This window comes from Anguilla anguilla, chromosome 7, assembly GCF_013347855.1.
Source record: "Anguilla anguilla isolate fAngAng1 chromosome 7, fAngAng1.pri, whole genome shotgun sequence".
Classification (NCBI taxonomy): Eukaryota; Metazoa; Chordata; class Actinopteri; order Anguilliformes; family Anguillidae; genus Anguilla; species Anguilla anguilla.
In genome coordinates, this window is record NC_049207.1 from 20,947,811 (window position 1) to 20,970,430 (window position 22,620).

General features: G+C 44.0%; 1 protein-coding gene across 17 annotated transcripts in view; it reads right to left on the reverse strand.

Moving 5' to 3' along the window:
- ablim2 (actin binding LIM protein family, member 2) overlaps positions 1-22,616 on the reverse strand; it is an 85,196-nt gene extending 62,580 nt beyond the window's left edge. For 13 of the 17 annotated variants that reach the window (XM_035425217.1, XM_035425211.1, XM_035425205.1 and 10 more), the window contains exons 1-2: positions 22,481-22,616; positions 22,251-22,352 (exon numbers count right to left, since the gene is read on the reverse strand). In XM_035425217.1, the coding sequence (XP_035281108.1) occupies positions 22,251-22,287 (37 nt within the window). In that variant the 5' untranslated portion in view covers positions 22,288-22,352; positions 22,481-22,616. Of the gene's footprint in view, positions 1-3,770; positions 4,214-22,250 lie in introns of those variants that run through there. The other 4 variants (XM_035425202.1, XM_035425208.1, XM_035425203.1 and 1 more) reach the window with 4 other exon arrangements.
- Between the last annotated feature and the right edge of the window lie 4 nt (positions 22,617-22,620).

The following is a 22,620-nucleotide window of genomic DNA, read 5'->3' on the forward strand; positions in this document are numbered from 1 at the left end:
GCCCACAGCAGCCATGCACTGCATGACATAAGTGTCAGGGTGGGTCAGTCTTTAAAAAGAACAAATGTAGCGCTTCATGAGCAGCTGGAGAGGGAGAGAGACAGAGAGAGAGAGAGACAGTGAGCTAGAGAGAGAGCAAGACAGAGAGATAGAGAGAGATGGAGAGTCAGAGAGGCACAGTGAGTGACAGACTACGTAAAAAAGAGAGACAAAGAGAGAAAGAGTGAGTGAGTGTGTCTGGTATCCGGTGCCTTGTGTTCATGATTGTTATGTAACTGCACAGGGCATCTCCACTTTGTGTCTCATGATTCTCATCCTGAGACATGGAAACAGTGCGCTCAACTGTGGCTGCACTGCCAGGGTACAAAAGCAAACATATCTAAAAGTATACATTTTCATAATTATGAAATAAAATCTAATTTCATGTTTCATTTCACAACTGGATGGTGCGTAACATGAGTGAATACTCAATTTAGTTCCCCCCCCCCCCCCCCCCCCCCCCGCCTTATGAACAACTAACATTAGTTCTTTTCAGGATAAAGACCCACATTGTTATGCATGTGTGCCATTACAAAGACAACAGCTATTTGCTTTGGAAACATAACAAAAGCATCAGGTTTGAAACCAAGGTAATAATAATGCTTAATTATGAGCTGAACACATGGAGCCCATACACAAGTCCTAAGCACAATACAGCACAGGTCAGACACTGCTATATGGGCATGGACAGCAGTACAATGGTTTGAGAAGACAATCAGAGGAAGAAATGGCCCACAATAGCAGTGTAAATATGAAAGGTATGCACTAAGGCACAGGCAGCTTCATATTTCAGCACTGACCTACAGTAATATATTCACTTTAGCCTGTGCTGAACATGAGTAATGGAGATGTAGCTACCGGTTTTCAAATAAATAATGACACAGCAGAAATGGTGTGTGTGTGTGCGTGTGTCTCCCCACACATTAATACGGTATATGTGTTCTTATCCAGAGCAGCTTACAATGCAAACACAAGTGCAAAGAGTTGCACACAGTGTGCCAGTCATGTGTTCAGTGTGGTTGGGAGTGTATGCATACAGTCCATATGTTTGTGAGTGTGTGTGTACACAGTGTGTGCATGGGAATGTGTAGTACTCCTGTATGTGAACACGGATTGTTCTGAATCACAGAAAATAAAGGAACGCGTGTTGGTCGTCACAGGAGAATGTCTCCCCTGGCTTAGGGTAGATACGGTAACCTAGTAAACTAAGGACTGGCACTCAGTCCTGTGCAGGGGGATGCAGGAGCCGTACAGATAACATGTGCTTACAAAGAGCCCAGCCCTCTGCCGCATGTCAAATATGTGTCAGCTTCTTTTCCACCGCACAAACGGCTGTTGAACTATAAAGATATTACACGATTTTCCCCTGACACAGCTCCCAGATTAATTTCCTTTTGTTGGTTGCTGTTCCCCTTGGGCCAGAACCAGGAATGCTGGGTAATGAATACTGATTCCCTCATAATAGGAAGGAGGAAAAAAATGTGGTTCAGCATTTTCAGAATGAGGCTCCGAACTCAGACAAAGGCCCTGAATTCTCCCGAAAATCAAATCAGCAGTGAACAGTCTGTGAGTGTGTCTGCTTTCATTCATTACATTAATCTTTCTACCCCTCTCCCTGTCCCCAACTCCCTGTTTTTATGTATTACTCATGTTTTTCGTGCTTATATCTGCTATTGTTTTAGTCCACAGCCAATTAGTGTCTGTAAAGTTATAAGCCTGCAGCACGCCTTTTAGTGTAGAGTAGTTATCAGTCTCTATACAGCAATGTGGCCAGAAGGTTATGAGTTTAAGTCCCGGGGCATGAGAAGGAAATGCAAGTACGTGTCATGATTTAGTCCCGTGAAGGAAGCACATGAACCTAAACGCCCAGCGTGTCTGCGTAATGCGCTGAATGAAGGCCTTGCCGCGGGAGGAATGTGGAAATTGCAGTAATCACCCTCTCAGGCCAACTGCACACAGACGGCAGGACGGTGACTGAAAGGCGACATTCTTCCTCCCCCTCGCCTCAATAGTAATAATTACGCGACGCTAATCACAAGGCCGTCGTCCGAGAGGAAGCGGCGGGTAATGTAGTCACGTGCCAGAGATCACCCCACCCTCGCCCGACCCCCCCCCTTCCAGGTGCGTTTCCCTCACGGCTTCTCGAACCCTCGTTCACGAGAGCGGCCCATCTCCCGAACCACACCCTGTTGTCCTGTATCCATGGGTACCGCTGAAAAGGGGGCTGCCTCACGTAGGAGCCAATCCGATTGGACCCACCCGTCCAGCAGCCTGCACTTCGGCAACCTGCCGACGAAGTGTCTCTGGGTACCGGCAGCCGCAAGTTAAAAAAGTAAAATGTAAACCATCATGCAGGGCAGGCAAAGTGGCATAAGAGCAGATAAAGCGGCATTAGGGCAGGTAACGTGGAACCCTGCAGGCTCCCCTTGGCGCATTAGACAGACAGTACGAGAGCTGATCCCTGTGCTGCATTATTCAGGACTGGCGTCACGTGTGAACCTCAGCCTTAGTTTGTTTACTTGGCCCGCGGGGGTGAATGCTGTCACTCTGGCTGGCCTGCGCTTTGACTGACCGTTGCATCACTTTGAGGGTACAGTGTCCTTCTGCGTGCGTGCGTGTCTGTATGTGTGCGTGTCTGTATGTGTGCGTGTGTGTGTGTGTGTGTGTGTGGGGGGGGGGGGTGCGAAGGGATTTATGATGTCACCTGCCCCTAAACAGCCACCCTACCCAGAATTCTCACATTATAATTCCGTTGACCATACCTTCCAGACAAATGAGGATTCTGGCAGTCACGCCAGACTTAAGGGTACCAAGCACAGATATTTATAGTTTCCCCTTGTCCCAATATACTAGCTGGCAAAAACTCTTCTGGAACGCAGCTGAACAACATCACACCAACAACAAGCTGGACCTGCCCTGCAGAACTCACACAGTGACACCTCACGTTATCGCTAGACATGAACAGATTTCAAGACGGGTGGATCTCGCAGTCTGTTCCAGCACGTATCCATTGGCAACAGACCAAGCAGCAGACACAATATTCATAAAGGAAATTATTAGCATTATTATTCACTTAATATTTCTGTGGCCCAACCACATCATTTATGCTATACTAAAATGGCCAAAAGCACGTATCAGTTTATTGGATGTTCTGTTTGCAATAGCTACAAAGTTCACCTATCGGTTGAGTTGGTTATACAAAGCCAAGGGAAAAGCATTATCATTACTCATAGTAAAATAGTTCATAATAAACAGCACTGAGGAGTAGCATGAGCTGGTGCTACAGCAGACAGTAATTGTATGATTTATTTGGGTAATAAAATCCATTACAGTATTAAGGGAAGTAGATAATGAACATGTTCTGTGAGCCTGTAGGTGAGGAATAGTATATCTGCAGTTTCTTATTCTTTTGGAATAAACAAATTGCCAGTGCTTTAGACAGCGTGTCATCACGGCCAGAAATAGCAGGTGTATTGAGAAAACTTATATGTGCTATATAGGGGTAGCATTTACTGATATACCTTCCGATATTTATTCAGTTGTTCTCCATGGTACTTTAAAAATACATCGAATTATGTTATCTGGACTCTAGTCTAAATTTATTTCGTAGCAGACCCCGATGACCTAGGTAGCAGCTTAAATGTTTCATTAGCAAGGCTATCGGTGTTTTATACAGTATATCGTGTATGTATTATGTATTGTCGTCCAATCAGTTGTCATGCACGCATTACCTTTTTCCTCTGGCATCGCTGTTTATTAACAATTCCGCTGTGTGAATTTTCAGCTTTCCTTTCAGTCACGCACTGTGCGTGTTTTAGTTAAAATCCAAGGTCTTCTTGCAAGCACTTCGCAGCGTTGTACATCCTCCGAACGAGTTCCGCGCGGTGCTGCGCGAAGCGAATGCTTGTCCTGGTAGGACGCTCCAAGCTGCTGCGGAGTTTGTCACTGGAGATACCTTAGGTATGAGCGGCGGGTCATATGACTCCAAATGGCTGTCGGGTACAAGCAGACTCAGTTATAGCTGAGCTATTGCAGCTATCTATTATAAATAGAACCTTCTAGAGACGTGAAAAAATAACACCCTTCTCTGACATCTCCTAGGGCGTTTACCGCACCAGCGGGAGAGGCGCGCGCTTACTGAAATGCCTCTTATCACCATTAACGGGAGAAAGCACAGGCTACATCGGATTCAACACCAGTTGACTCAAGTATAGGAACCGAAAAAAATATTAATTTGCTCAGTGTTCGGAACGTACATTATAGCCTGCCGTGTGGTGAAAGAGATAATTGAACGGATTTTTCAGCAGTCGCTCTTGCAGGGAAATGCACTTCCCGTTGCCTTTTACCCACTAAAATGATGTAAATAATTAAAGCGTAACCCACGAACAGCATGCCATAGAACATAGCTTACTGAACCAGTTAAAGCAGAATCAAGCATGGCTCTCACATAATAATTTTAATACAGGCTGAACCATTTTAATACTAACTTTAAATCTGACATCATCTGACGCTGTCATGATTAAAATTTGTGGCAACCAACAAACAAGAAACCTTTCATTTATCAATCAATCAATCAAACTTTATTTATATAGCACGTTTCAAACAACCCAATGCAATACAAAGTGTTTCCCATAATCAAAACATAAGATAAACACAAATAAAATACAACATAGACTAAAACAATAGAAAATATGTCTGGGCAGAGCCAAAACAGGAATAAGGAAACAACAGAGATTCAACAGAGAGACTAATGCACAGAATAATGCAAAACACAGACAGAAATAATCAGGGTAGAGTAAAATAAAAGTGAAACCAAATAAAATCAAGCATGCTTAGAAACATAAATAAATGAATGAATTAATTAAAACATAAAAATTAAAAGAAAATAAAAACACCCGTTAAAAGCAAGGATAAAAGGTATGTTTCTGATCCTCAGGCTGTTAAAATGGGTAAGACCATAACTGCTGAATGCCACTTCACCATGTGTTTTTGTCCTAGTGTTAGGAACCACTAAGAAGCCCCTCCCAGAAGACCGAAGGGTTCTAAAAGGTTCATATCTTAAAGGCAGATCAGAGGGACACCCGGGTGCAAGGCCATGAAAAGATGAAGAGATTTAAAAACCACAGAAATTACCGGCAACCAGTGCAGGGACTTTAAAACTGGTGTAATGTCTGCTGTCTTTTTGTCCTGGTCAGCACACAAGCAGCTGAATTTTGTATTAAATGTAGTTGACCAATCATTTTTGGGAGACCAGATTGGAGAGCATTATAGTAATCTGCAAGTGATAAAAGTGTGCGTTAGTCTAACAGTGTTGGTTTGAGAGAGAAATGGCCACACTGGTAATATTCTTCAGATGATAAAAAGATTAGATAAAGCATAATTAATGCATATGCTATAAGATAACAAGCACACCATGCATATTATATAAACCTCAACCATCCTATGAAATCAGTGTTTTGGCACTTGCAATCCTAGCTTCTGTACTATGATTCTTAAGTTGGTCATTGCACTACAGAGCTACCAGGTCCAGCAAATGGTTTACATTTTATTGTATGCATGCTATTTTCAAGGTCACTTAAAATTTTGAGTCTGCATTTTATAATGTGGGCTCGAAATATGAATTACATTATGACAGTCACAGAAGGCATTTATGAGGCATGAAACGCCCCCCATCTCTCTCTCTCTCTCTCTCTCTCTCTCTCTCTCTCTCTCTCTCTCTCCCCCTCTCTCCCTCCCTCCCCCAGGAATGAGCAAATGACCAATGAGTCAGTCAAACCCTGGCCATGGACCCCTAGCCACCTGTCAGCTCTGGCAGAGCCATTGTGGCTCAAATATGGCTCTCCTCAGTGACCAGTTTCCATCCACCACACATGAATCTTGTCTATGGGGAATGTCTGCACCCCAGGCTGTTTCATGCCAATCAGTTCTAAAATAGAAATAAACTCAATGCAATGAGCTATCTGGGCCTCCTGCTCTACTCTGTCTTTCATTACTGCAACTACACATACAGCTGTTGGAAAAAATACATAAACTTGGCCATTAATAATGCTGCATATCAATACATTATTAGAGGCTGATATTATCAAACCACAAAAAATGCACCTTCTGGTATTTCACGTGATTATTCAACTGTAGGCCCAACATTAGTGAGAACAACAGCACAAATAACAGTGAAATTTACAACTTAAACCTTTAACTCTTGACAGTCGACTGCTCATGTAACAATCACTACTGGTAACTGAAAGCTCTGGAGTTCTAGAACACTGACTTTTGAAAAAAAAAAACATTCCAAAAAACCTACTCTTCAAAGTGTTAATAATGCCCCGCACATAATCATTCATAACCTAAATTTTTACCCAGCAGCACTTGAAAGGTATCAGAGGTTGTGACTCTGGGAGCTGTTTTAAGTATTGAGCTTGCGTTTCTGTGCTAGCCTCCCTTAATGTCACAATCTTGGAATCTCAGCCATCTAATCACAGATGTTTTATGCAGCATTGAACGAAGCGGTGAGCATGTGCTCTGTGGAGCCATGCTGCGTGTAATATTAAGACAGGTCTTCATGCTGTACCGGCTGCACGCTCTATTTCGTAGTGTAGTGTTGAAAGAGAATATTCACTGAGAAAGAGACACATTCTGCAGCTTCACTGAACGTACATATCTGTTCAGCCTCATTTAACATTTGCACATATATATGTGATGTGTTTAGTTGAAGCAATTCTGTTTGTTATGAGGGAGTAGTATGAAAATCTTTGTATCATTGATTACAACAGGTTTAAAAAGATTAAGGTTATTAGATTAAGGAAATGCACATGTATATTTGTTGGTACATATGAAATCACAATGTGCCTGTGATAGACAGCTTTATTGTTTTGAAAACTACAACTGGGCATCCTGGTACTAATCACTCCAGAATAAGCGTCGCTACTTGTTCTTAAAAAGAACAGCCCCTCCACAACATACAGTATTCTAGACTCTTCTATTTGCTGCTGCAGTTACCACGGATACCCAAACCATATGTCCAAGCCCCAGAAGTTCAAAAGGTCATCTTTAATTCTGGAGCATGACATATCTATGTGTGCAATGTCTTTTGGACCAGACACCAGGAGGCTAGTCCATTGATGGATACAAAGAGTCAACTTTTTTCTTTAAAATGGCCCAGCAGTGTACTGAACTCACATTATTTTGGTGTCAAAACAGACAAATTAACAGCAAAGCCACTGAACCAGTCAGTACAGTGATTTGGTGATGCTCTCCCAAAAAATAAAAACCTTGATCATGTGAAACTGGTGGCGCATTCTGTACTTGCCACTTGAACCCTGAACAGAAAACTAGCATTTTTCTCACATCATCTACAGTCAATGGGCGTGCAAAATGTTTAAGAGGCATAGATTTAAGCCTCACTGAACGCCGCGCCACATTGACTAAATCAAACAAATGATGCACCAACGTACCATGGGCCTGCATCGGCTGAAGTGCTATTAATACTCTGTGGAATTTCTCTACAAAATAACAGCATTTTTATCAGGCAGCAAATTGACTAAAATAGCGCTCTCATTCAAACAGGGGTTAATTATAACAAGGACCTCCTGCTGAATCCGGTTTCATTTAATATGCAAAGTTTACCATCAGCCAGTATTCCAGGGCAGGCAATAAGGAGAATGGGAAAAAAGTGAGGGGTGCAGGGGAAGGGTACAAAACATGGAACCATAATCCAGAATGATGCCGTTAAAACACCAAACGTAAAAGGCTAGAAATGTGTGTGCTACTTGACCATAATAATGCTCCTCAGGTTTCACAGGTGAAATATACTGAGGTAAACAAAGAGAAGGCACCTCTCTTTACACCTGCTTGTACAGAAAGAAAGCATACCGCTCTCAATGCTTCTGCCCCCCTGCCCCGGCTCCAGGGGACCATGTAGCAGTGTCATGGTGATCTATCACTCTGTGGCTCAGTTTTTAATGGAGAAAGACAGGAGGCTCTACAGGTTTGGGACCAGTACTGAACCCACGGATGATTTATGGTGGGGGAACATGAGGAACGTAGGTTTTAAATTGTGTGGTGTGTGGACTGTTTCATTGAGTGATCCACTGAGGGATTTGGGGACTGGCAATGGGGACGCTTGTTTCATTTACTACTGTAGCTGGGACACTCTTAACAGCATTAATCAAGACTAACTAATTAATCAAGACTAACCGAGTCCAATAGGCACAATGCACGCTCTATCAGAGTTCATTTTACAATGGACATCTGCTGCATACCGTATACGATAGACAATTTCACAAAAGAAAAAAATGAAACAAAAACAAGCAAATACGCCTTCAGTAGCAGATGTTTCAGTTGTTCTAATGATGAGTCACATTGCAGAGATCTCTGCAGTAATAACAGTTGAGGAATGCATTGAGTGGACCAGAGTGCATGTGGGCTGTGACCATTAAGGCCCAGATGAGAGATATGGACAGGAAGTGATGCATGCTCAGCAAACAGGGTGCGGTAGTGGAACCTCTAGGCGGACCACGTGGGATAAAACGCTCTCATAGGCTCCGAAAAACAAAGACAAGCTGGAACAACATTGTCACAATATCACACGGTTACACACGGGATAAGTAGACAGGATTTCTAGTGGAGTGTGAGACTCTGTGGTCCCTCGATACCAGATTCAAGCCATGATACCAGTTGGGATTTCTAATCAAAATGATGAACAGAGAAGTGCCGAATGTCCTGTGTGCCATCTTTAAACTTCATAATGTTCTTACACTAAACCCTCATCTCACAGAGGAGCCCAGTCACAGGGTAGAACCACAGAGTAGGCACCTTGAACACAAGCCAGCAGACACCGGTGCACTCAATATGGAGTTGGATGAGCTTACGGCCAGATGAGAGGTGAGGTGTGGAGTGGTAAATGGCCAATCAAAAGTGAAACAGCTCATCCCCTGAGAGCCAGAGCTAGGTTTAATGGACATTCAAGCACATTTTGACCTAAAAAATCACACATTTATTTTATCTTCAAAACTTCAGAGGAGGACTTAATGAAAGTAACAGGAAAGGAGAAGCAATACATGTTTTAACAGGAAGTCATTCCAACTGCTGGCATGGCAAAGGGTAAAGGCAGGCAGTGAGATCATTCCTTCTGTCAGCAGAAGCAGGCAGAACAACCACAGCAAGTTTCCTAACACAGAGCATGCTCCACGATTAAACTATCATTCTTTTGCCTTATTTAATAACACAGGCCAAGCTTGCATTTCGATCAGAATAACAAGATAAGATGGAATCACTGCTACTGTGACTGCTACCCTGGTCTAGCTCTGTTCTGCAGGCTGTGAGACAAGCTCAGATAAGCTCAGATTTTCCTTTAAGCTGGCTGGTCACATCCATGATAACCAGACAATCAATATAACTTGTAAGTGAAATAATTTGCCGTGCTTACCATTTTTTCTGCATCGGAGCAGAATGTTGTTTTTCTACCAGATAAAATTTCAATCCCTTGCTTATTTTCTTGGAAATAGGATATGTTAAAAGGATAAATATTTACATTCTCCACAATAATTGCCCTATTACAAAAGCTGTCCAGGTTCTTAAGCACAAATGTGACCTTGCATCATTCATAGAAAAACAGGATAAAAAAGTTTAAAGTTGCTGGTGTTCCTACCAGTAGGTTTCTTGGTGGCAACAAGCGTGGTGCTCTACTGTAAAAAAAGGTTGAAGCAGAGGCAGCCATGATGACCCTGGTGGAAATTCCAGCCACCAGCCAAAGCCAGAATCTAGCTGGAACCAGCTTCTGCCCCGGCTGGACACCATCTAGTCTGTTGTCTGTACAAAGCTCGCCCACCAGCTGGACATGGTTATGCGAGCATGGTTGCTATCTCAACTATCTTGTTGCCAGCTTGACCATCTCCAAACCAGGTTCAACCAGCTAGACCAAATAAAACCAGGCTGTAACCAAGATGGAATTTCCACCAGTGGATCTTTGGCTCGGGTACTGTATTTGGCTCAGGTAAGAGCATTTCTCAAAATGAAGAAATGAGAATCATTTACTCTTTCCTGAAATTCATTAAGCTAATGTCACCAATGGAGCTCTGCCTATTTCAAGCAGTTAGAGGCAGCAAACATCGACTAGCGGCGGCCATGTTGTAAATGTATTTTCCATTTTGTAAGCTGCTGTTGGACTGAAGAAGCCTATGCTGTGGTGCCTCAGCCCTCACTGGTTTGAAAGAACATCACATTCGGCTCATATTTCAGTTTCATATTCATCCTCGGCTCATTAATATTACGGTCAATATGTTCCCCACATCCTCGTTTTCAAATTAAAACGACCCGCTTTGCTTCCCTTAGTTTAATTAAAGCATTAATCTCCGGTGCTGGAATCGGTATTGCACATTTAACACATTCATTAATATTTTTTTCAGTTTCAGTTTTTCAGTTCACCTTCTGACAAATTGTTTCCTAGTTTAGCTATGAATTTTCCTGGTCTTGTAGCATTTTTACAAGATATTTTGAGTGTATTAGCCAACAGTGTCACAAATGAACCCATTTTTATATAATATTAACTCAAAAGTTTCATGCAATAATAAATGATTTATCTTTTTTTTTTTTTTGCCCTGTAGTGTGTCCCACAGTGCACATATTTACCAATACCAAGGTGAAAAAAGATGGTTAGCATAGTCATATATCTGATATGAACACTACATAGATGCTTATTTAATACTAAGAGGCAAGTTGTTCAAATGGCCAGGATTAGGTATTTGGAAACTGCTCTACAAAACATGACATTGAAACATTAATATTGAAAGTATTGTACATAACAGTAATATAACTAGTCGGATATGGTATGTGTCGAATGCATATATAACATTCAGATGAATTTTATTGCTTTTGTTGGCACTGTTTTCTTAGCATTTATCTATTAAATAGCAAGTGAAGACCCCTGTTAAAATAACTTCCCATGGAAAAATTCACCGACAAATCAATTTTAAAAAATGTAGGCCACTGTTATTGTGAATTATTCACCACATAGGGTAGTTTTTTCCTGAGGGAATAGAAGAAAAACAAGAAAACCAAACTGCCAATAAGAGAAAGAAAATGATGAATCACACATTCTCCAACCCCAAATTAACCACAGAAACTCAACACCATTCCACATGCTGCGATGTCAGCAGTGATAACTCTTGATGATGTCACAGCACAAGTGGTTCTCACTGTGATGATGTCACAGTGTATGTCACTGGAATGTAGTTCCAGAATAATGAAGATGATAGGAACTATTGAAGGGGGGGCGGGGTGGGGCAGTGCAGAATACAAGAAGTAGACAGAGTGTTGTGTGAGTTGGGGGTAAGGGAAAAGGTTTAATGTACAGTTCAGAATGGATTCTCTGTATTTCTTTGTAACCTCCCTCTCCTCCACCACCTGCCTCCCCCTCCCCAATTCACCACCTGTCCCCCCATTCCACCAGTCCCTAATTTTCCCTGATGCTGCATATCTATTAATGGATCCAATCCCAACGCTCCTCACTATCAGCCAATCCTTTCCAAGTCTCCGAGAGAGAGGGGGGTGGAGGTTCTTGCTGGAAAATGTGAGGAACAGAAAAATTTCACCTGAGGGTTTTGATGCCCCTAAAACCATTTCTTCATCATCCATAGCTCTGAGTGTGCAGGGAACAGGGCAGCTCTAATTCAGTGCAGATTTCCCATCTATTTACAGGCATTAACACTATGGTACAGAATTGATGTATCTGATAGCGTATTCATATGATATACAAAAATTGTCCATATATTGTCGCAAAATCAGAATTTTGATCAGTCAGCTCATTCTTGTTTAGTTAAGCACAGAGCAATGACACTGTAATTAAATTACAGAAATTACAGTATAGCATTTTCACAGATTCTCTGCATCAGACATCTTGATCAACACCTTCCATTTGTGTGTATTGTTGCATTTTGATTATTGTCTTTATTTGAACGTTATCAACACCAGATGCATCCTGTCTCTCCAAACAGAGCATGCAATTTCTTAACAACACAGCTTCAAGCACTAACCCTCTTGCTTTTGCACAAATGGTGACAAACCATCCATGTAAAGACACACTGGTTTAAATAGCTTAGTGGCAGGCAAGGGCGGCAGATAGCATGGTTATAGAATAGTGCAGTGCAGTTTAAACACATGGCACGTAAAGTGAGCTGGAGGTATAGCCTCCTGTACTATGGACCCACACGGGGAACAGCTGGCAAGATGAATCGGGGGGGGGGGAAAGCACACCTCTTCCCCCCCATTTCCACAGTTAAACCAAAACATAACTCCTCAGATCTAATAGCTTCTAACAGAACAAGAACAGGGCCAGTACGTAATGTCCTTCACTGGTTCGCTAAAAAGGACAGCATGTATTATCAAAATTTAATGCTCCATGCTTTCAGAATTTTAGAGGGGACAGGGCCTATTTTCGACTGGAGACTTTGTCTGACCTCTCCGTGACCGGTCTTGAAAGTTAGGGTCCTTGGTGGCCCCTGTTTTTGGAGGTAGTTGTTAACATGTTGGACTTGTGGGTTTGAAAGCCCAGGTAGAAGACTATCAAATATCACATCCCATTATCTTTTGATTTACTTGCTTATTTAAGCATGGGGTAGTTTTGTCCCTTTGGCTAAAGATGTTGATTAAATCTTTTAATTAGATTGGGAATAGATTGAAACTGTGGGATTGAAAGCATCTTACTCAAGAGCTCTATGTGCTCACAGTGTTTCTCATTAAACACATGCCACAATATTTTAACAAATATCTGTCAAAAAAACAGGTATTATATTAGGTGTTTTAATAACTTTCCTTCATTATAGATCCAACAGAAGCAACTGCATGCCACAGAATGCCAGCAAAATCATTACCTTTACATGACATTTAGCCAATGCTAATCCAGAGTGATTTACACTGCTTATATTTCTTTTAACACACACTCCATTCATATTGCTGGATGTGAATAAATTTAAGCTTGGTACCTTTATCATGCGTACAAAAGCAGTGTCCCATCTAGAAATTGATGCTTCAACCTTTCAGTTACAAGTCCAGTTCCCTAACTGGTATACGACTCCATATAATAGCAAGACAGCTTTACACTTTTCCCTGTGTTTTTCCCTGTAACCAAACGTGCCCTGGTTTTCTACTAACACTACAGCAATGTTGAAACAACAGCGCAGGAACCCAGGTCTTTCATTGTGGAGAAGACTGGAGATGTTTAGAGATGTGATGTGTCTGTGCAGGCCCAGAGTGCTGTGAATGCTCACATTGAGAGGAACGGCTTTTCCTTGGGCTGTGATTTGCAGGCTGCGGGGAAGCCGAGACGAGAGAGGCAGAGACGACGCTCGCACGTGCCATCCAATAAACAGTCACTATGAGCCCGTCGCCGTGGCCACCATCTTGACCCAGTTTGCTCGCGTGGAGCCGAGGGGAGGAAGCCCCGTTGTCACACAGAGCAGCAGACACAACGGGAAGCAAATACGCTCAGACGAGACGCACCGACAGAGCGTCACGTTTTTGAGACAGAGAACTACAGACCGCGAGACCAGGCCCTGCGCTCCCACTCAAGACACGGGTGCTTTTAAGGGCTGCCCTGAAAAGCTGAGAGCGGAAATCTGGTGCTCGGTAATTGAGCTAATTCTGCCGCTGTGCCTGGCTTTCACAGCGCTTCAAGAGACCCGCTATTCTCCTTATCTAATACAGATACCCAGAGAATTAGCCGGCTGAACACTTCAAAGCAAGGATGAGACGACCCACTTTTAAGGATTAGGTGCTGTTTTTGCCTCTCTTTCTCTTGCTTTTAAGCTTACTTTTAAACAAGCTGGATGTAGACAAATGTTAATTCCGATATTCTGAATGACTACGAGGTTGTGGTACAGACACTGAGCAGGAATTCAAGAGGCATGGGGCTGCTCTGTCTCACGGGCTCTAAAACCAGCCGCCCAGCAGTGCTCCAAACACTGCAGTCAGCCACTCATCGCCCATGACCCCAGCACTTAACCTTGTCTGGCTACGTTGCATTGCAGGGCCTGGTCTTAACTACGACTCCCCCTGAAAACAGCGCTTCACTGCCTCCCATAATGACCACGGGTATTCCCTGTACAGTGCTGTTTACTGAACACACGCTTTTATGTCAGGCTCTCCTTCCTGTATTACTGCTGAACACAGTCATTTAGTGTGTGTGTGTGTGTGTGTGTGTGTGTGTGCGTGTGTGTGTCTGTGTGGGTCGGGGGCATGTGCACGTACGAATGCGTATGTCTATGTGTGTGTGTGTGTATGTGTGTGTGTGTGTGTGCATGTGTGTGTGGGTGGGGGGCATGTGCACGTACGAATGCGTATGTCTACGTGTGTGTGTGTGTGTGTGCGTGTGTGTGTCTGTGTGGGTGGGGGGCATGTGCACGTACGAATGCGTATGTCTATGTGTGTGTGTGTGTATGTGTGTGTGTGTGTGTGCATGTGTGTGTGGGTGGGGGGCGTGTGCACGTACGAATGCGTATGTCTACGTGTGTGTGTGTGTGTGTGCGTGTGTGTGTCTGTGTGGGTGGGGGGCATGTGCACGTACGAATGCGTATGTCTATGTGTGTGTGTGTGTGTGTGCGTGTGTGTCTGTGTGGGTGGGGGGCGTGTGCACGTACGAATGCGTATGTCTACGTGTGTGTGTGTGTGTGTGCGTGTGTGTGTCTGTGTGGGTGGGGGGCATGTGCACGTACGAATGCGTATGTCTATGTGTGTGTGTGTGTGTGTGCGTGTGTGTCTGTGTGGGTGGGGGGCATGTGCACGTACAAATGCGTATGTCTATGTGTGTGTGTGTGTGTGCGTGTGTCTGTGTGGGTGGGGGGCATGTGCACGTACAAATGCGTATGTCTATGTGTGTGTGTGTGTGTGTGTGCGTGTGTGTCTGTGTGGGTGGGGGGCATGTGCACGTACAAATGCGTATGTCTATGTGTGTGTGTGTGTGCGTGTGTGTCTGTGTGGGTGGGGGGCGTGTGCACGTACGAATGCGTATGTCTATGTGTGTTTGTGTGCACGTGTGTGTGTGTGTGTGTGTGTGTGTGTGCGTGCAAGTGTATGCGTGTGTTAAGTGGTGTTGTGTGTGCGTTTATGAGTGCGTATGCCTTTGTGTGTGTGTGTATGTGTGTGTGTGTGTGTGCATGCAGTTATGAATTATTCAGTTTATGAGCTCTTGTGCCAGGTGAGAGCCCGTTGCGAGCGGCTGAGCCCGCTCTCTAATGACGCCGCGGGTCTCCCTGGGGACCCCAGTGGGGGCCGACTCTTTCTGCTGCCATTAAAAAAGCTCCCTGTCAAACGGACGGACAGAGGAAGACGGGGAGAAACAGGAGGCCGTGATCGATGGGGGCGACGCCGGCCACCGCGTCTCTGCCCGGTGGAACGCCGAGCGTCTTCGCCGCCGGGACGCTCTCGCGGTTTCCATCTTTGCGCTTGGCGGAGAACACGGTAAAACCGCGGCCGCCGGCCGACCTTGAAGCGGAGCGGCCTGCCGCTTCGCGCCGGGGCTCGAAAATCCCCAGGCCGTGTTCTGAGAGCCGATCCCCCTCCGGTGCATTCCGCCACGCCACCGCCACATTCCCCGGTGCACGGCTACAAACATGTAGGACACGTCCGGACCATAAAAAGTTATTTGCTGGTGAAGACCAGGGGTCAGTAAAAGCCTATCCCTTAAGAAACTTGGATGAAACTCAAAAGTGCTTTAAACACTTAACAACTTATTTCACTTATTTAAGAGGGATGATAAGACAAGGTCATGAAGCAGTAGGCTATTTAGGGTGAGTTTGTAACTTCACAAGGGATTTTTAATAAACAGCAACAGTATGACGCTTCTTAAACTTATCCTGCACAACTCTGGCTGCCAGGTACAGTTTGTACAACAAGAAGCTACAGAAGCTGACTGAAGACACTGAGAATGAAGTGAGCCTTTGTTGTTATTTGTAGAAATGCGTAAAAATGGAAATATGGAACATCGCGCTCTCTGGATTGTGTGATTTGTTTTTTGATAGAACTTGAAATGAAAATGTTTTAAGCACGAGATCAACTCTACCCGTTTGTTTAGGATTCCTGGAGACGTGAGTATTCAAACCCCACCCTGGCTTAACGTGAAAAACAATTCAGATGATTCTGAAGAAGAAATGCTGCTCTGAATCTTATAATTCTGCTAGATGCAATATTAATAGAATCATGGGGGATGGGAAGTCATTAATACAGTGACTGAATATGAATAGCAGCACCAATCTCTGCAAATTGAATTTCAGGTGGTATAGTTCATGGGTCTCAAAAATGACTTAAGAGTGCAGCTAATAACAGAAGATTAATATTGAACTTTGTTCCTGGGTCAACACAGACCTTTCACAAGAAGCCACCAGGATCAGTGATACTTTGTCACTTTAATCAGCTGATGATGTTCTGGTTGTACTGTACATATAAGGAAAAGCCTGGCCTGAGAGACATCGTATTTATGGCAGGTCCATTCCCCCTGCAGCTTGATGAAGCTGTCCTCAGGAGAACTGTCATGTCAAGAAAAATGAGAAAAGCATTCAAAGAATTTTACGTTAGTCAATTTCCTTTGCATGACTGGCCAAACATCTTTTTCTGCACAAAACTAATAGGCCTTTGGTTACGCTGGTAATGCTGATGCCGCAGTCGCTCAATCATCTACCCAGACAGAACATACACCGATGAAGCATAATCCACAATTTCATCTTAATTTCTATTATAAATAGCATTTGGGACTCTCAAGGTACAGTACACTGAAAGCAATGCACTGTCTCTATCAGGCTTTTCCATTGCGCCAATACAGAACCAGCATTCTCAGGGGTTGCCGAGTGGGGTACCCTATTGATGCAATAGTGTGCAGTGCGGTGATGTGAATTCCAGCTGGTATCCCATCAGGGCTGACTCCGGCCAGAAGTCCTACACATGCATAACTGTAACTGATCAGGGGTCCTGCTAATACATAACTGGCCAGTGTTGCACAGGTAGGGAGGGATTCAGTCAGTAGGATGTTCGGCCATTAAGCTACACTGCCATCACTATGATAGGAAAACTGACAGTAGGACTTGCTGTATCTATTTACTGAACCAGCAGTTAACTAGTTAAAATGCTAGTCACACCCCCACCCATTCCCCCCAACAGACAGACATGCACACACACACAGGTCATCACACACATGAGCATCATGAGCCATTTCAGGTCAGTTCTAGGTTGACTCTGCTTCGGGGGGGGGGGGGGGGGGGGGGGGGTGTGAAGGATACACACTGCCTGCATGGAAGTGGTGATAACTGGCTTAACTTTGCCTTGGATTAAACAAAGGATATGCTCACCTAAAAATAGAAACATACACACGCATACACACAAAGCAGAGCTGCTCGCTGTTCTCCACATTTTCCAGCAAGCCCCCCATTCCTTTCTGTCTCTCTCTTTCTGTCTCTGTCTGTTTCTGTCCCTCTCTCTCTGTATCTCTCTTTCTCTGTCTCTCTCTCTCTCATTCCTTCCCTGACCCCTCCCTCCCTCCTCTCACTCTGGCACAGTAATGTTATGTCCCTTTCTTCCTAGTAAAATTCTCTGCTGTATTTAATGATGCAAGGGTGTGGCATTTTGCCTCAGAGACACACATACACACACATACCCACCCACATGCACACACACACATACGCGCACACGCACACACACACACACACACACACAGAACCAAGCCTTACAGCCTGACCTAGCAGGCAGGACAGCACCACCAGGAGACACTCAGAGAGGAGAAATCACCCCAGGAGCTCCGGGGCGTGGCCGAAGGAAGGAGAAACTCGATATGGGCGAGAGGCCGCGTGCCTCTGGGCCGAGAGGTGGGAGGGGAAAGCTCCATTACCGCGTGAGCCGCTGCAGCCACGCCGGGGCTCTCTGCTGCAGTCCAGGGAGGGTGTACAGTACCCGGGCGGGGCAGGAGACCTGCTGTCACCACTCACACCGCGTGTGTCCTTAGAGAGACAGGTGTGGACAGAGAACCTGGAGGTGGGCAAGTGTCGCACAGCTCCAACATAACTGCACAGCAGAGGTGTGTGTGCGTGTGTGTGTGTGTGATTTATGCGTGTGCATCAGTCTATCCGTTTATGTGCGTGCGTGTGCGAAATATCTGTCAGCAGGTGGACATGCAAAGGCACTGCGGAGACTGGGGGCTAAATATGCAGTGCATGCTGGATAATGGTGTGCTACTGCTGCGGCTAGACACAGGAACGTATGCACATGCACACACACACACACACACACACACACACACACACACACAGCCTGTCTAAAGGTTATGGATAAATACACCAGTTCCGATGGGAAGTAAATGGCTGGATAGTAACGACTGTGGAAAAATGACTGCAAAATGGCCACACTTTCAAGAGCTGGCCTCCTGGGTAGGACGGATTCCTCATGCTGCATGCCATTTAAAACTGCAGACAAAATGTCACAGCTCAACAACTGCAAGTATTCAGTGGAGCGTCTGCAGCACAGCATATATGAGTTCATAAAAACTAAGACATCAGACATAGTAGTATATGATTGCTTTTTGCATCACTGAGATTAAGACTGGAACAGTAAAAAATGTTTTTAAAGCCATCAATCTCTTTTTCAAACATTTTTGCATTTTTAAAGGTCTCTGCAAGAGCAGCATTGCATTTTCCTGTACATGCTTCTCGTATTAAGAATTTTCTGAATATTTGATTATGGCTTAACTAATTAACTGAAACCCCAGCTTCTTCCTGCCACTAAGAGATCTGGAGGCTCTCTCTCTCTCTCTCTCTCTCTCTCTCTCTCTCTCTCTCCCTCTCTCTCTCTCTCTCTCTCTCTCTCATGGTGCCATTTGCAGACACACATTAGAGGCTAATAATTCATGGTTCATGTGCAGCTCACCCTAATGCCCTCTTTGCAGAAGTGGGCTCACAGCTCTCCTGGTCATTTTGGTGCAGAAGAGCTGTAGGGTGTAATGTGCGGTCATGCTCAATGATTCCTTACTGAAAATAAATACGTAAACACATCCAGAGTGCTCTGCCATTTCCACATTTAAGGAGCAAGAGCCCAAATCCACAACCCTACAACCCAGAGTACAACCTGCAGGTCAGGCATGTGCTTCACCAATCTTTTTTACATCCCTTATGGAAACAGAATTTTAAAATACATTGAACACTTCACAGTGTACTGGCAGCAAAAACACGAATTATTACATGTGTCCTTGGGAACACTGAAAGGCACGCAATAAATACAATGTACTACTATTATTATTCCAAACAGTAGAGGAGTTGTTAATATCAATTCTTCATTAAAATGAACAACCTTTCATTAACAAATAGCATTCGATTTTAATGAATTAAAAATATCTGTGGCATTAGATTTATAAGCAGATTACCAAGCAAAGCCACATTTTCAATTTAGCCTTGGAGGAAATGGGGTAGGCAGTTAGTGGTAATATGTGATCAGTGGGGTCATGAGGGAGTCCAATGCCTTCCTCTGTTCCTGTGAAACCATAAACACACAAGCACACCTCGGAAATGTCACAGACTAGCGTCACATTTTACAGTTAATTAATGTGTGTGTGTGTGTGTGTGTGTCTGTGGGCCTGCAGAGGAGTGAGTTAATTACCTTTGTGTGTGTGTGTGTGTGTGTGTGTGTGTGTGTTTTGTGAGAAAACGGATTATTAATCGCATTGTTGAGTCTCCTCACTCATTCCCCACCTTCTGACAGCCTGCTGAGCTGTGTTACCCTCTCGCACACAGTCAAGTCCTCACCTAAATGAAAGTAAGCTTGTGGAAAGCTTTCTGGTAAGAGGCAGAGAGAGGATAGGAAAGTGGCAGGATGTGTCAGCATGCCACAGATTCATACAAGACAGCGAAAGCTTCTCCTCTGTTGAATGCATGCACAGCTCTCACAGGCGCACCCACTAGTTCTGACATCGAGTCCCCTGACTGCAACTGACGCTGTTGAGTTTCACAGGGAGAAAGTCCCTAACGAACAATACAACCGCCCCATCTTTCCAACACGAACTGTGAGGACTCTGATCAGGACACAGTACTGTGTGTGGAGCGCATCAAACAGATGCGCAAGAATAAGCGATGGATCCAATTCTCAAGAAAAATATTCATCTGTATGTATTCATCTCCATAACTGCATGTGTTATGATCAAGATAATACATCATAATTAAACAGGTGATTCTTTCAAAGGATTACTTCATTAACATAACAACGTGCATATATAAACGCAACACCTATGGTACAGTTCTCATATTATAAAAGGCCACTGTTCAGTGCAATGACATGCCACAATAGGGATCTTAATATGCAATGTCTATTTTACATCGCCATGGTGAAATGAACACAAATTTACCCATCACCACGCTTTCCCCCTCCTCACTGCCTGTGTCTTGCCAATCAGTCTTTTCATTACACGGTGCTCAATCCTTCTTTACTGGGCCTGTGTCAGAGCATCTCTTTTCCTGGTAATCGCAGCAGTGCTGGGATTTTGGCCTGCCCGGACAGCAAATCACAGCACAACAGTGTGGAGACAAGCTGCAGCACAGAAATCCACTGTTTCTCGGCTCTAAACGAGGCCCCATTTGCATTTAAACACTGACATCACCACAGCTTCCCAGAGAAACTCAGAGGAAATACAGGCCTGTCAGTACAACTGAATAGAAAACAGAACGACAGCAGTCTCTGTGGGTACTGTGAGCCCGCCAGAGGTGTCAGTTCTTTACGAGTCCCTTAAAAATAAATGGTATTCACAGCACTGAGTGACTCGAGCCAGTCAGATGTCAAAAATGGTAGGTATGTGGGTTCAATGGCGGCAAAGACCTTAAGCTCGGTTCTTTCCCCGTGCTGTTCTTTCTGAATCAATGCCAAATTGCCATGGTACATGTTCACTCATCTGTATCTGATCTGATCTGTGTGGATCAATTGATGTTGGGGGATCAGTGATTAGGATGTGCCATCCAGATGATTTATATATCAGTCAGTCTGCATAGCATCTGGGTAGCATTGGTTAACAAAAAAATCAAGTCTGTGTTCTTTGTAAAATCAACCTGGGCCCTCTGTTCTTCAGTTACATGTCAATAATGTCTACAGCATTTAAAATCCAATAACAATCGTTCCTTAAGTAGCAACACTTTGTAGGCTTAGTGGTATCTTAGAATCAGCTGGTAGAACCACAATCAACCACAATCCAATGCAACCCACTGATCTGTACCAGTCAATCATGTTAAACTACTCATGTAATTTGATACTTTCAGCTTGACTGGCAACATGTGTGACAGACGTTTAGGTACAAGTGTCATTAACATCCACCTCTAGAATCTAGTGCACACCTGATCCAGTTCACTCCGAGCAGACTGATAGACTGCCTTCATCATATGGTACACAGCTGTGACAGGTTAACAGACTGACATGAATTTTCCACCCCAGCAACATGAATCTCCACCATGGCAACCACGGCCATCTTTCACACACTCCCAAAAGGGGAGGAGGTCACTTCTGCGCTTGCCTGGTAGGAATGGCACCAGGAAGGCGGAATGCGTTCATTTTCCTTATTTCCACAGATCTAAGAAAGCTGTTTCCGGAATGGCTCCAGCCTAGCAGCCTTGTGATTGTAACCTTGTGTCACAAACAATTCAGTGCAACTTTCGACATTGCATTTTACCTGTACACACCAAATGCTTCAGCTAGTGTAACAGGGTACTGACCATGTATCTCAGAAAACAGCATGTTCGATGTGTCTTTTTTCCATTCTGACTAGCCCAGTTAACTGAACTATAACTATATAGGTAAATCCTAAATGGCAAGCCTTCCAGTTATTGGTCAGTGCTACTGTAATGAAAATGAGACCAATATAGGCTATTGTCTTCATTTTTTTGTGAATTCTAAATATGCTTTACTAAAATGCTTTGCATAGGACAAATATCACACTACATACGATATCCAATATATGTTAAAGATAAATAGAAGACCTTCCCACCGCTGAAATCAAAAGGAGAGACTGCATTGCAACAAGATGAAATACTCTAGCAGAGGTGTTTTGCTAAAAAGAAAAACTGTATGGGAACAGTATTGAATAAAAATAATAGAAGTTAGCATAACATAATGGCAGCAACGCCGCATACGTATTATGAATTCGGAGGATTACACATGTGACGGGCGGACGGTTTCACTGCGTTAGTGTAAACCTGAAGGCAACTTACCCGTGCTCATCTTAATAGCTGCGCTGTCAGAATTCATATACCTGAATCCTCGTTCATCTGTGTCCGCGAGGGCACCAAATATGCGCTGCACATTAATGATGCCTGCAGGAGATGCACGAGAAAAAAATCTTCAGAAATGTAGTTTAATAATAAGCAATCAACTATTTTGATGGGATCTAATAAATACAAGTAAGGCTGTTTTATTTGCCACTTCGCTAACACAAACGCACAATTTGATCTCTTTTCCAGCGTAGGCTACTCCAAATCCAAGTGCACAGGGCTGGTTGTGGGTGTAAGTCAAGATGACTCTTCATGCGCCTCTGCCTCAGCACCGCTAGAGCCAGGTGAAAAATAATGGTTCTAACAGCTC